This window comes from Phacochoerus africanus, chromosome 14 (genome assembly GCF_016906955.1).
Source record: "Phacochoerus africanus isolate WHEZ1 chromosome 14, ROS_Pafr_v1, whole genome shotgun sequence".
Classification (NCBI taxonomy): Eukaryota; Metazoa; Chordata; class Mammalia; order Artiodactyla; family Suidae; genus Phacochoerus; species Phacochoerus africanus.
In genome coordinates this window covers 4,205,000-4,219,597 of record NC_062557.1, presented here as the reverse complement: position 1 = coordinate 4,219,597, position 14,598 = coordinate 4,205,000, and the positions used below count along the sequence as shown (strand labels likewise).

At 62.8% G+C, this 14,598-nt stretch overlaps 1 protein-coding gene across 10 annotated transcripts in view; it reads left to right on the top strand.

Moving 5' to 3' along the window:
* Nucleotides 1-11,490, top strand: part of SEPTIN9 (septin 9) — a 153,009-nt gene extending 141,519 nt beyond the window's left edge. For all 10 annotated transcript variants that reach the window (XM_047757121.1, XM_047757123.1, XM_047757124.1 and 7 more), the window contains 8 exons: nucleotides 1,781-1,909; nucleotides 2,178-2,259; nucleotides 2,455-2,592; nucleotides 4,205-4,322; nucleotides 5,115-5,210; nucleotides 5,498-5,594; nucleotides 8,893-8,944; nucleotides 9,690-11,490. In XM_047757121.1, the coding sequence (XP_047613077.1) occupies nucleotides 1,781-1,909; nucleotides 2,178-2,259; nucleotides 2,455-2,592; nucleotides 4,205-4,322; nucleotides 5,115-5,210; nucleotides 5,498-5,594; nucleotides 8,893-8,944; nucleotides 9,690-9,825 (848 nt within the window). In that variant the 3' untranslated portion in view covers nucleotides 9,826-11,490. The remainder of the gene's footprint in view (nucleotides 1-1,780; nucleotides 1,910-2,177; nucleotides 2,260-2,454; nucleotides 2,593-4,204; nucleotides 4,323-5,114; nucleotides 5,211-5,497; nucleotides 5,595-8,892; nucleotides 8,945-9,689) is intronic.
* Nucleotides 11,491-14,598: the final 3,108 nt, after the last annotated feature.

Sequence of the window (14,598 nt, the reverse complement as noted above, 5' to 3'; positions counted from 1 at the left end):
GCAGAAATGAGGTCCAGAGAGGGCATGACAAGGCCACTCAGGTCACAATCTGACCTCGCTCCCACAGCAGGGCCCCCACTGCAAAGACGCAGAGAGGGTGGAAGGGGGTCCCGGGCCAGGGTAGAATCGCAGCTTTGCAGGATGCTTGCTGACTTCCCTGGGGCTTCTTCCATGACATGGGGTGAAAGCTTGACCCCAAGGGGCTGGCGGGCTGGGGGGCAAATGGGAGAAGGTGTTCGGCTGCTGGCATGGTCTTGGGCACTCGAGAACTTTCACAAGCGGTCATGAGGGTGGTGGTAGCAAAAGTCTTAATACTTAACAGGATAAACTTTAAAATAGCCGACTCGGTGTCTCCCAGATGTCAGGGGCCGTGGCCAGGATATTTGACTTAGCTCCTGGCCTAGGGCTTGGCGCAGACACAGCGCCATTGGGCAGAGGTGGAGATGGGTGGGGAGCGCCAGCCCTCGGCGGGTGAACGCGCTGCCTGGGGATTCCTGACGCAGCCTCTCTCAGGCCCACGCTTTCCTTGAAAGGTTATCCTGGTTGGAAAATCAATAGAATTCAATTTTTAAAGACAGGTTGGTTAGTGTGGCCTAAGGCAGCTCAATGCAAGGATAAAGCGATGGGGCTCCACGTCTGGAGTGTGTGTGTTCGTGCGCGTGCACGTGTGTGTGTGTGTGCGGTGCGAGATGGGCCTGGCGCATACTCGGCACCTTAGAATCACCAGTGGCCTTTGCCACTGTTGACCCCCGAGGTGGAAGGTCATGGCTGAGGCCCTGGAGCTGGGCTGCTGGTTCTAATGCCCACTCTGGACTCTGCTTTCCTCCTCTGTCTTACGGGATAACAACCACCTGGTTGTGAGGGGTAAGTGCCCCTCCAGGAGGTGCCCGGTGCTCAGGGAGGGCCCACTGAGCCAGACCTGGGTCAGCACAGCGAGGCAGCTCCTAGATTCAGTGCAGTTTGGAGCAGGAGGAACCCCTGTCACAGCTGAGTCCAGATCCCCCCCTGCTGTGCCCTCTGCCCGAGCCCTCCTGCCTGCCAGGGACTGGGGGTGAGGCAAGGTTTGGACGCACAGCAAGGCCAGGCAAGAGCACTTCTGGGGCCAGGTCAGGGGACAGCGTGGGGACTCTGGGCACCGGTCAGTGCTGTCCCTGCCCCTAGCAGTGAGGCACCGCTGCCTGCCATCCGGGGGCCCAGTCAGGCTTCCTGTACCAGGAGGAACTGACCCAGCGGCCTGTTCTGGAGCCCAGTGGTCACCCAGCTGCAGGCCGCGTATGCCAAACCGAGGTGACCCTTGGTGGCTGGGGGCTTTGGACCAGAACCCTGCAGTATGGACGGCCTGGCCGTGTTAGACCACAGCAGGGTCGCAGGCCTCCCTCCTCGGGCAGGCAGACTCTCCCTCATGGGGTCCCAGGCAGGGGGCTCCATAGGCTTTTCCTTCCAACCCCACATGGATCCTAGTATGTCCGCCAGCCAAGAGTGGGCTGCGGGGGAGGGCCAGCCCCCCACAGGGCCGCCCAACACTGTTCTGCATCTCAGCTCCTCCCGGGCACCCCCAGGACCCTGCTTGGGGCAGGGAACACCCGCTGTGGCCAGAAAGCGAGGAGTCCATGTCCTGCTTTTCCACGACGCTCGGCGAGCGCTCAGCCCCCTCCCGGGAACCCGTCCCTCCCTGCCTCCCCCCTCCCCCCGGCCCAGAGCCCCACCGGCGCCTGCTGGGGGACCTTGCTGCCTCCCCGGCCCCTGGAGCCCGCGCTGAGCAGCCCCGTTCCCGCCCCAGGGCAGAGCGGCCTGGGCAAGTCCACCTTGATCAACACCCTCTTCAAGTCCAAGATCAGCCGGAAGTCGGTGCAGCCCCCCTCCGAGGAGCGCATCCCTAAGACCATTGAGATCAAGTCCATCACACACGGTGAGCGAGCGCCGGCCCGGGCTGGCGGGAGGGCGGCCGAGTCGGGGACCCCAGCGCCCCGTGACTGAGGCCCTGGAGACAGTGGGGCTTGCAAGGAAAAGTCATGGGGGGGGACGCCTGGGAAAGGAGCCCTGCGGGATGTCGCTACCACGGCCGGCGTCATCTCCCTGGCATCGCGTGGGGCACCCCGGGGGGGGGGGCCTCTTGGGGGCAGGGCCGGTCAGGGTTCCGGGCGCCCCCTGAGCCGGGGGGCTGCGCTTCTGTGCAGATATCGAGGAGAAGGGCGTCCGCATGAAGCTGACGGTCATTGACACGCCGGGCTTCGGGGACCACATCAACAACGAGAACTGGTGAGGGGTCTCGGCCCTCCCCCTCCCCCGCCCGTTCCTGAGGTCAGAGGTCAGCACAGGGGTCCGTTCGGGGCTCTCTGCCCACGCGTGTCGGGCGTCAGGCTGGGACTCGGGGCGTGAGGGGCCTGCGGGCAAGGACCGGGGCGCCGGGCTGCGGGGCGCCTGCGGGCAGGCTGACCCGGCCTCTCCGCACAGCTGGCAGCCCATCATGAAGTTCATTAACGACCAGTACGAGAAGTACCTGCAGGAGGAGGTCAACATCAACCGGAAGAAGCGCATCCCGGACACGCGCGTCCACTGCTGCCTCTACTTTATCCCCGCCACGGGCCACGCGTACGTTCCGGGGGGGGTCTGGGGGGGGCAGGGGGGAGTGGTCAGCAGCCTGCACGCCCCTGGGCCCCTGCTGCCCCCACACTGCGTCCCCAACCCCGTCCGCCCTGCACCTTGCCAGGGAGGGTCTGGCAGGCCTGGCAGGCGGGGCGAGCCCCCGGCTGTGCCCTTAGTATGTACCTGCACCCCCCCCCATGCTTGTTACCGGGGTGGTGGTGGTGACGATGGGGTAACAGTTCCCAGCAGGGACCACGGAGGGCTTCAAGCACAGGGAACGGGCGTGGCCCCTGGCAGGCCTGGATAAGGACTGACATTTTCGAGGTGACCTTGGTGGGAGCTCTTTTCCCCTGTGGGTTCCGACGGCACCTAGAGGTGCACGCCCAGGACAGCCAGGCTGCCTAGTGGTGGGTGCCTTGGAGCAGGGGTGGTCTCCCTGTGGGGGCAGGGCTCTTGGTAGTCTCACAGATGCCTTGTCCTTGGCACCCTCGGGCTGGTCCTGAGTCAGGGCCTGGGGAGAAGGTGGACCCAGCAGTGGGCAGCGGGAGTAGCAGGGAGGAGCCAGCGTGGGTGGACGGCCAGAGAGGGCTGGGGGCCTGGTGGCCACCACGGCTGAAGCTCTGCTCCTTCTGGCTGTTCTGGACTCAATTCTGCCTGGAGCCTGATGCCCAGGGTTTAGGGCCTGAGCCCCCAAGGAAGCAGGCCTCACCTTGGCCTTTGGGGAAGACCCATGCGGAGCCCCAAGCCGCCTGCTCGGGAGGCGAGGAGGCCCGGGGCACTGGGCAGGCCTGGGAGCAGAGGTCTGTGACTCAGCCTCTCTCTCTGTGGGGCAGGGGCCTCACCCGAGGGTCCCATGGCAGCTGGTCCAGGCTTTGCTCACTGAGGCCAATGGCGGGAGCTGGAGGCGGGGCACCCTGGGGCAGGCACTGCTGCTTCTGCAGTGACCAGCTGACACTGTGCCCTGTTCCTACCCCCAGACCCTGGGCCCATGGGATGGGGGTGGCTTCTTGCCATCCTGGTTCAGGCTTCCTCCTGGAGCCCACGCCGCCCAGACCCCAGACCACATCAGTGACTGGCAGATGTGGCGCGCTCCTAGTGGGGCAGTGGTGCCTGCCATTCCGGGGCCAGGGGAGGGGCTGAAGGGTCAGCCTTTCCCCACGTCAGCCCTTGGGCACGCTGGAGCCAAGGGGCAGGGGGCTGGGGATGCCAGGGTGGCTGGGCCACCTGAGCCCGGAGCTGCGGTACCTGCTCCCACCCTTCCTTCCACTCCCCCTAAATCGAAGCCCCCCCACGCGACGGCCACCTGAGCCAGTGGCAGACGGCAGCCCTTCTCCAAGTGGACATGTTGGGGCTTTGGGAGCTTATGGACAGGGTGCTTGGAGCTGGCCTGGCTGCCTGCCCTCCTGCCAGGGTCACTGTGTCCCTTGCTCGGGGATTGGTGGGCACTCAGCCCCCAGCTGTGACCTTGTCGGCTGCACCCACCTGGGACCCCCTCGACCCCAGGCACCCTGAGGCCCTCCCTCAGCTCCATCCAGGCTGGAATGAGCCCCCCCCCTCGTTCCTGTCCCCACCCCCATGTCCCTCCAGCCACACCCTCACCCATGTCCTTCTGCTCCAGCCTCAGGCCCCTGGACATCGAGTTCATGAAGCGCCTGAGCAAAGTGGTCAACATCGTCCCGGTCATTGCCAAGGCCGACACGCTGACCCTGGAGGAGAGGGTCTACTTCAAACAGCGGGTAGGCCCCGCCTCCGCCCCCCCCCCGCCCCAGGGAGGGCTCATCAGACACAGCCGGCCAGGTTGTTATGAGATGGAAGGGACAGTCTCCACTGGGGGACAGCCAGCCTCTCCCTCCTCCCCTGCTGTCCCGCTTCAGGCTGCTGTCCCAGCAGGAGGGCTTGTCCCCGGGCCCTTTCTTCCCAAAAGGCCGCACACCGGAGCCGTCTGGGGAAACTTGAAAATCTGAGACCCCTGGGCCCCCCAGACTCTGCCTCCGGGGCCCCTCAGTCTAATTCCCAAAGCTCCACCCTCGCACACGGGGCTCCACCCCCAGCCCCAGGGGCCAGGGAATCTCCCAGCATGCTTAGGGGAGGACGGTCCCCTGGTAATGGGTGTGTCTGGAAGGAGAAGGTCCCCAAGCTGCTTACGCATATGGTCTGTGCTCAGGGCAGAAATGACTGCCATTCACAGGGACTGAACGTCCCCTGTACGGGGCGGCTGTCGCTACAAAGGGCGATGACAGCTGAGCACAAGCAGGTGCACCTGTGCAGGATTGGGAGCTGCAGTGCGAGCGTGTCCAGGCCAGGGTGTCCAGGCAGAGCTCAGGTCGGGGCTGGCTCGGCCAGCCCAAGCTGTTTTCTTGGGGGTCGATGAGCTGGAGGGCAAGGCAGGGAGATGCCGGGGCAGTGCCCAGGTCCCTTGGGACCTGCGGCTGCCCCTCCACTCAGAAGGCAGAGAACTGGGGAGTGTCAGGGTCGCCGGCCCAGCCTGCCGTGTGAACGGTGCCCACATCTCTCCCCTGGGCCCCCAGATCACTGCAGACCTGCTGTCCAACGGCATCGACGTGTACCCCCAGAAGGAGTTTGATGAGGACTCAGAGGACCGGCTGGTGAACGAGAAATTCCGAGTGAGTGGACGGGCCAGGATGCTGTTCCCAGCGGCCCCTCGACTCCTGCTGGAGGATGTCGGGGGGAGGTCTTCCTCCCCCAGCTTGGGGTCTGGGAAAACGGTTGGGATGGCCTGGAGCCATGAGAATGGGTTTCTGGGCCAAGAGGGCTGGGGCCAGAGTGTCCAGACCCTCTCGGGCCAAGGGTCTCAGGGCTGGGGACCCGGACGCGGGGCAGCTCCTCCCAGGGGCCCAGGGAGTGGACTGGCCTTTGCACGCACATGTGACCACCGCCCCCCCCCCCCCAGGAGATGATTCCGTTCGCCGTGGTGGGCAGCGATCACGAGTACCAAGTGAACGGGAAGAGGATCCTTGGAAGGAAAACCAAATGGGGCACCATCGAAGGTGAACCGCTGAGCCGGCGCCGGGGCCGCAGCCACTGCGTTGCCCGCCCAGCCACCGTGGGGGTGTCCCCTGGTTCCCACCCGACGGGAGGGAAACAAGGGGGCAGTTGGCTGGTCCGGGACCACAGCCATTAGCTGACGGAGCTGTGTCTCCACCCCATCCCCTGGGGGCGGGAGAGGGGAGGAGGGACACTCGAGTTCTAGGTTCTGGCACTGGCGTTTCCTAGGCATGCTGTGTGACCTTGGGCAAGTCACGCCACCTCTCTGGGCCTAGGAAAGGGCTAGGCTATGGCTCTGGCCAGCTGAGACCAGATGCCCTCCCCCCATCCTCTGGAAGTTCCTGGGACACCCCCCTCCATATGTTAGCGTCCGAGGGCTGCTGTCACCCACATAGACGCTTAAAACACAAGTTCATTGATCCCGAGTCCTGGAGGCCCTGAGGCAGACTCTGTTGCTGCCGATCTCCTGGTGGCTGCCCGCACTCCTGGCATCCTCGGCTCCAGTCTCTGCTCTGCTTTGCTCTGTCTTCTCACGGCCTCCCCTGTGCGTCTGCGTTTCCCTCTTGCCCCCCCGGGGGGGCCCACCCTAAATCCAGGACGATCCCGTCTTGAGAGCCTCACCTTAACTACACCTTCAGAGGCTTTTTCCAAATAAGGTCCCAGTCCCAAGTACCCAGGGTTTGGAGTTGGACATGGTTTGGGGACACAGTCCAGCACGCCGCAGGTGGCCGTCCCCGTGAGGGGGGTGGACCGGGCATGTCCCCGCCCCGTCTGTTTGCCCTCCCTCTTCGGAACAGATTACATCGGGCCACTCTGCTCCTTGTGCGCTTGGCCAAGGCCCAGCACAGAGAAGGCAGCAGAAAATCCAGCAGTTGCTCCCAACTCCGGCTGCCGCCCCATCCCTCACCCGCCCAGCTCGTGACCTTGGGCATGTCCCTGTGACCTTGGGCATGTCCCTGTGACCTTGGACACACCCCTTCCTCCCCCAGGGCCTCCATTCGCACCATTCATAAGGTGGGTACCCTGAGCCGAGGTCTTAGAAGAAGGAGAGGCTGTCTCAAAGATGTGGGCGCTTCCCGGGCAGCAGTTCCTTTAAGGAACCGATGTGATGGAAACTCCCTGGCGTGGTGCCCCCGGGGCCGGCTCATTTTACCTGGGTTATTTCTCCAATGCCCTCACCTCCCTGTCCCACCCGAGCAGCCTCAATCAGGCTTCACCCAGGGCTCATCGCATCTTGGCCCCGCCTCTCCCATTTCCTCTCGTCCTGAAATCTTTGTTTAGGAACTTTATTTTCCCACTAAGGTATGTTTTGGAGGATGGAGAAGTTTGGGGTAACAAAGGGCCAAAGGGCGGGGCGCTGGCGCGCCTCTGCTGCCCCCTGGTGGCCAACGCCGGCCGTGCGGGCAGCCGGTGAAGGAAACGGTGGGGAAATGCAAGCGGCTGGTTTCTTTCTTCTCTGCCTTTCCTCAGAGGGCCCCCCACCAATCCTCTGCGGCAAGTGACCCGTGCCTTGTTGCGGTGCCACCAGCTCACGTTGAGGGGTGTGATGAGCAACAGCCCCATGGAACCCGTAAGGGTGGTGGCAGGGTAGTGGATCTCTTAGCCCAGCCACCTTCGTGAGGCCCTGGAGGGGATTTCTGCCCTGCTCTAGAACAGACTTCCCCGGGAATCCGGCAGCTTTTCTTAAATTAAATCTCTGGGACCTTGTGAATTGGGAACTGCCCAGAGATCCGGCCACTCTGCGAGCTTTTGGCTAGAGTTATTAAGGGCTTTCCCCCTCCCCCTCCCCCTCCCCCACCTGTCCGGGGTTCCCTGTCTCTTTGTTCTCCCCTCCTTGGGGTGCTCCACCACCCGGAAGCACTTGACGCGTCCTTGGACGCTGCCTGAAGTGTTTTAAGAGGGCTCACAGTTAACTTATCTAATCCTCTCGTGTCCCTGAGAGCTGGGTGACGTTGTCGTCACCTTACAGATGAGGAGCCCGAGGGTCAGAGAGGCCGGAGTAAGTTGCATACAAGCCAGGAGGCGCCATCGCTCGCTCACTCAGCATCAGGGCTCTGTTTCTTCCTGCTGGCTCTCTCTGCTTCTCCAAGTCAGAGTAAGATGCTGTGTGAGGAGTTCCTGTTGTGGCTCGGTGGTAATGAACCCGACTAGTATCCCTGAGGAGGCGGGTTCAATCCCTGGCCTCGCTCAGTGGGTTAAGGATCTGGCATTGCCTCGAGCTGACATAGATCACAAATGCGGCTCAGATCTGGCGTTGCTATGGCTGTGGTGTAGGCCGGCAGCTGCAGTTCCAATTCAACCCCTAGCCCAGGAACTTCCATATGCTGCGGGTGTGGTCCTAAAAAGAAAAAAGGGGGTGGGGGCTGCATGAGAGTCGGTCAGCAGAGAGTTCTCGTGTGGGCACAGCCCTGCAGGGGTGGAAGGGCAGAGCCCGGGCACAGGCGAGTGGAGTCAGAGCAGGAGCATCGCAGGGCTTGGCGAGGCGGAGGGCTTGGCCCTTTTACAGCCCCGGCCCTGCCTGCCCCGTGGCTTGTGATGGGGCAGCCTGGACCTGGGAGCTAGATGTGGGATCCAGCCCTGCTCTGGCCTCCTGGGCTTTGGAACCTGGACAGACACGGTTAAGACGCCACTGGCCCTGAAGGGTGTGTGAAGGGTGAATTAAGTCCCACAGGCCGGATGCCTGGCACAGACTGGCACCTGGGCCTCTTCTTTCACCTTCTCTGTTCGCCTCCTGTTGAAAAGGTGCGCCAGTACCTGAGAGCCACACAAGGCAGAGTGCCCCACCTGGTATGGAGCGTGGCAATACTGAGATGCCACCAGCTTTGGCCCATGGCATTGCCTGCATGCTCTGGGGTGCCTGGGAGTGCCCTCTTCCTGTACCCCAGAACCAACTGCTGTCTTGCAGCCTGTGCCTGTTCCCCCTGGGCAGCGTAGGGAGGTTTGCTGGTTCTTGAGCTCAGTATCCAAGGTCACCCCAGGGTGTGGTCTCTGTACACAGGTATCCAGCCCTGATTCCCACCTCGTCCTATTCTCGACTCCTCTCCCGTCTCCAGGTCTCCCCTAAGACATCCTACTCTTCCCAGGAGACCCCCCCCCAATCCCTTGGGGCGGTGAGCTTGCTCACTGTAGCGCTCTCCCCTCGGCTGTCTTGGCCACTTACCGCGCCCTCTCCCTGCTAGAGCAGACCCTCCTGAGGGCAGGAGCCCAGGGGCCCACTGCTCCCCTGTGGGTGGTGACCCCCCCCCAGCTTTGGGTGAGGGGGCTTACCTGACATCACGCCCTCCTGTTTCTTCTCTGCAGTTGAGAACACCTCCCACTGTGAGTTTGCTTACCTGCGGGACCTGCTCATCAGGTGAGAGCCCGGCCGGTGCTTGGGAGGAGCTGGCAGCCTGGGGTTGGGTGGCGCCCTGCTCACCTGCCTTCCTCCCTGGAGGACCTCAGAGGCGGGTTTTCTAAATGAAGCAAGAAGTGAAAATCCTTTTTCCTTCTACTTGGGAAGAGGCAGCCGGGGCCCCAGGAGGTCTCGAGTGCTGGGCGTGGAGACGGAGGGGGCTGGGGGGCCTCCCCAGCTCCCCCTCCAAGGTCCTGTCCTCAGTTTTCTTGAGTCCAGGCAAGGAGTAGCCCATGAGAGCGGGTGCCAGGTCAGGAGGAAGGGCGGAGCCGTGTCTCATGGCCCCAGGTTGGGGCAGCCGCGTGGTGCTGCTCCGGACCCGGCTGAGGAAGGACGCCCACCGGGGGCCCTTCCGACCCCCTTTCTGAGTCTCCGCTGCTGAGCTGTGGAGAGGAAAGCTTGAACACGGGACTGGCAGGGGTGGCCAGCACTGCCCCCAGGCCACCTGCCTGCCCACGGCATCCAGCCCGTGTCCCTGGACTGGCCACCGGGTTGTCACAGAGGAAGGGGGAAGGGGACGTGTCAGAGCACGTGGTCTGAGAGCGTCCGGGGTTGCCGTGGAGAGCCCCCGCCCAGGCCCCTGCCCGGGGGCCTTGTGGGTGTGGTTGGGGGGTCTCCCGGGGAGCCAGGCGGTGGGGCAGGGGCAGGGCAGCCTCCGGGCCTTGCCCTCCTCGCGACCTCCGCGTCCCCTCCCGCGCCGCCGCAGGACGCACATGCAGAACATCAAGGACATTACCAGCAGCATCCACTTCGAAGCCTACCGCGTGAAGCGCCTGCACGAGAGCAGCGGCGCCGTGGCCAACGGCGTCGAGGAGAAGGCGCAGGAGGCCCAGGAGATGTAGCCGCGCGGCCCCGCCCCGCCCCCAGCGCCCCGCCCCGCCCCCTGCCCCTTTTTATTTTATATAATTTTCTCCATGTGTTCTCCATCTCCGTCCCTTTTCACCTGCCAGGTAACCAGAGGCCGAGCGCCCTCAGAGTCTGTTCGCTGTCGGCCCGCTGACGACCGACCGGGCGCAGGGCCTGGGCTCCCTGGCTGTCCCCGGGGTCCAGGAGGGGCGGGCGGACCGCTGACTCCGCCTGGCCCCGCCCCCACCCCAGGCCACAGCTCCCAGGGGCTGGGGGCGTGGCCTCCCTCCGTGTCCCTGGGAGCAGCCCCTGCAGCCCGGTTTGGGGGGGGGGGTCCGCCCACGGGGAGGACCGAGCCATCCTGGGGACCTGGACCTCCTTCCTGCCCCCCTCCCCCATGCCCTACACGGCGCTGACGGAACCCCCACCCCGCCCCCAAGGGGGGCGTCGTTCATTCCACGAGACCCGAGATGCCAATTGCTTAGATGCAGCAGAGGGCCCTGGGCTGCTGCCCACCCACCCACCCTCAAAGCCTGTCCTGGAGCAGAAAGTGCCTTTATCTCAGCCGTCCACGAGAGCCACCAGCTCTCCCCAGCTGTCCCCTCGGCGGGGAAACTGGGACCAGCTGGAGAGAGGGAGGTGTGTCTTCCTCTCCCTTCCTGTTCCGTCCTCACCCCCTCCCCTCGTCCCCCACCCCGCTGGGATTTGATTGAAGATTCAAAGGAAGGGAAAAGATGACTCCCCACCCCACTCCCCGATTTCGGAGAAGGTCCAAGCAGGTGACTCTGGCAGAGGAGCTGAGGGAGGCGAGGGCCATGGGAGCTGTGACTGGAGAGGCCCAGAGAGGCCCTGGTGGCTTTGGTGCCTGCCCTGCCCCACCCCCACCCGTGCGACCTGTCTGCCCCTCTCTTTAGACCTCCATTTGGCCCAAGGCACTCTAGTTAAGTGAGTGCCATTGGCCACCTCAGATGGGCACCGGGCCCTCCAGACCCAGGCCTCGCTGACGCAGCCCCCGCCCCCGGGAGGTGGGAGGCCAGGCAAGCCTGACTTCGTGTTGCCCTAAGTGTGCCTGCGCCCCTGCCCCCAGAGCTCACGGTAGACCCCCAGAGAGGGAGGCGTCAGGAGTCGGGGTGCCACAGCGCCTCCATCTCCGCGGGGACGGCCGAGATGCTCCCTCCTGCCTCCGGGACAGAGGGGGGGTCCGGCTCAGGCCCAGGCAGGGCACATCTGTGGACCCCAGGCGTGCTCCTTGCGGCCGATGAGAAGCACAGGAGGAGGGGTGGGGGCCGAGGGACCTGGCGCGTGCGTGTGCGTGTGTGCGTGTGTTACTGCTTTGCGTGTGTACGCCCCACCTGAGAGGAAGGACCCCTAGCAAACCAGTTTACTTGCCGACTTGCCGTTTTTGCCAAAACCAAGATGTTAGAGGCCGGGTCTGTCTCCAGCGTCGGATCCCGGCCCCCGGGGCCCCGCACGTCCCCCCCCCCCCCAGGGGGCTCTGTCTGCAGCCAGATTTTGAAAACTTGTTCGTTTCACCGGGCGGGCTCTGTTCCGCAGTGGCCTTTCGGTATGTGCCTCCTGAGAAATTCGTCTCTTTTTGTACAAATAACAATGTGTTGAAAACGTATTTCCTGAAATAAATGTTCCAGATGCAAACCCGGAAAGCTTTGGAGTGAGGGGTTTTTTTGTTTGTTTTTTTCTCTTTTCTGACCCTGAAAATACAGGGCTCCTTGGATGAGAGTGAAGATAGCATGAAAGTGATTGCTGAGAAATTGTTTAATCCTTCGGGAGGGAAAAAAGCTTTCAGGGACTTAGACGCACATGTTTAAGGAGATGATTGGAAAGCCAACAGCGAATCTTAATTTATTCATTAAAACGAAGCTTTGCAGCGTTTCCATAGGCGGTGCTGTGAGCTGCTTCGATTCGGGTAGCCTTGGATGTAAGTTTTTCTTAAAATTGAAATCAGTTGCAGTGAACCCTGTGAACTGGTCAGAATGTGACAATAATTTCCTCCCAGTTTATTCCAAGAGAACTTGACCTCCAAAAGGCTAGAATTGAAGAGGTTGCTATGCAAGGCTTCCCCTGCACCTCAAGGGCCACCGGTGGCGGTGGGGGGCCGTGGCAAGGCTGGGGTCCAGGTCTGGAAGCCCTTAGCTGTGCACAGGCCTCACCAGCCCCTTTGCCCCTCGTGACTCAGGGTCCTGAGCTGCTGTCACAAATCACGAACGGGCGGCTTAAAGCTACAGAAAAGGACTCAGTCTGGAGGCCAGGCGTCCAGGGTCACGGCGTGGGCAGGGCCGGGCTCCCTGCGAAGGTCCAGGGCAGGAGACTTCCTGCCTCTTCCGGCCTCAGTGGCGGCATCACTCCGGCTCTGCCTGCGTCTCCACATCTTCAGGTGGCCTCTGTGTTTCTTTTTGGGTCTCATGGGTCTCAGGCCCACCCTCCTCCTGGACGACCTCATCTCAGTCCTTGCCTCAACCTGGGCAAAGACCCTGTTTCCAAATAAGGCCACTTTCTGAGGTTCTGAGTGGATGTGACCTTGGGGTATAGGGGTCACTTTAACCCATGACACCCCTGTTCCTAAGACCTAAGACACCCTGCCTGTCTTAGGCTCTAGGACAAAGCAGGCAGCTGAGATGGGGACCAAGAAAGTCCCGGATAATGGGGGCTCAGGTGACAGGCTCGACACCTGCTCTGCCACCAGCGAACCAGGTGGCCTCAGGATGGCCTCAACCCCTCAGGGCCGCCCTGGCCCTTCTGTCGGGCAGTTTGGCCCATGTGGGGGGAGGCAAATGGGTTCCGTCTCCAAGTGAGCCCATGGGCACCTTTTTCCCCCACAGGGAGCCGAAGTGAAGCCACCTTGTCCAGACATGTGTTCAGGCTCTAAGCAGAGCCCAGTAGTGCCCTCAGACCCCCGCCCTTCCCTCCGCCCTTCTCCCAGCTCTCTGCCCAACCCCCCCAAAGAAGAAGAATGGGGAGAGCATCCCCCTTGGGTCTGGCCCAGCCTGTGTGTCTTGGGCAGTGGGACAGAATGACTGAGCCCGGCCAGGTGCATTCCCTGTGTTGGCACCTAGAGCTTCCCAGATGTGTACGCTGACCCCAGGCTCAGCCAGGAGGGGCCTGCAAAGCAGAGCCGGCTGTGTCGGGGACGCAGGCTCGAGGCCAGCACACGGGTCAGGCCCTGGTGCAAATTTAAGTCGTGAGGATCCAAGCCTGTGTGTTTCCCAGGTGGGCTTCGGCCCCCGGGGCTGGGTCCCCACTCCCAGAGCGCTGGCCTTGGCCAGAAAGTAAACCATTCTGGTTTCTCCCTGGTGGTATTAGCAAGTACCTGCTTGTTGTAGAAAGTCTGAGAAATAAAAGCCCAAACAACAGTCCCACTCACAAACTGAGAAATTCACCATTGCGGGTCAGTCTGTAAAGGTAGATTAAGGACAGGTTTTTGCTATTTTTGTTTTTCCAAAATTAAGCTCAGATGGTACGGATCCTTTTGTAACCTGCATTTTCCCTCCTCCCACCCCCCGAGAAAGTTCCCATGTCATCATTTTTTTTTTTTTTGGGAACAGGATATTAGTGACTCTCCATCACATACCACCTGTCTTCTTAGACAGGGTTTCTAAGTTTTTACCCTTGTCAGAGGGCTGCACTCCAAGGCCTGGGGGGATGCAAGCTGTCCCTGTCCTCAGAGATGAGAGAGAGGTGCCGCCTGGTCGCAGGAAGCCACTGGCGGTAGCTCCGCGGCCCCGGCTGGGAGGTCTGTGTAGACGCAGAGGGAAGCAGCCCCAGGCTGCCCTTCCTCCCTCCTCTTGCCCGCGAGGCACTAGTCCGAGTTTGGCTTGTGTGGGGGCAAAGCACCCTTGTGAGGCCTTGCAAGCTGGCCCTTGGAGTCTTACACACCTGCAGGCCTCCCAGAGCTCAGGGTCAAGGGTCAAGGTCACCAACTAACTACTACTGAAATGCTCATCCACAGAGATGCAGATAGGCAGCCAGGCATCTCTGGAATTGGGGTCCCGATGAAAGACCTGGAGGCCACCCCTCATAGTCACATATGGAGGACTCCCCAGAGGCCAGAGACAGGGCAGGGAGCAGGGGAGTGGGGGGGAGCTGAGAGCAGAGTCAAATGGACGCTGGCAGGCCCAGGAGACCCGGCACGGAACCGGACCGGAGCCCAGGGCCTGGGTTACTGCCTGAGCCTCACGCAGCCAGCTGCGCTCATGGGGACAGAGAGCCCCACCTCGGCCCCCGGGGAGGGACAGGCAGGCCCCAAGGGCCCAGTGGTGTGCATCGCCCTCACAGTGGCAGGTACTGCAGGACCATGTCATGGGGGAACCCGACCCTTTCTGCGACCAAAGCTAAGGTCTGAGCCAGGAGGGAGCGTGGAGCAGGAGGGGCCCGGAGGCTGAGGGGCAGGGAGGGCAGGGACTACCCTGGCCCCTGGGGCAGAGTCTCTTCCAGGGCAAGCCCCCCTGCACCAGGCTCTCCTCCCTGCACCCGTGCAGGTGGGCCTGGTCCTCTCACAGGTCCCGCAGCCAGAGCCCCAGCCGGCTGGCCCCATGCCTCTTCCCCGCGCTCCCAGCAGAGCTTGGTCCTGGAGTGGCGGGCGGACTGGCGCCAAGGAACACACCTGGTGTGGGAAGTCCACGCTGCAGGGCCCGACCAGCCCTCTGTGGGTCCGTGGACAACCCTGTCCAGCTGCGCAGCCGCTGCGCCCCCGGCAACAGGGCCTCAGACAAGTTAGAGCTGCGGGAATGCGAGACCCGGCGGAGAAACATCTT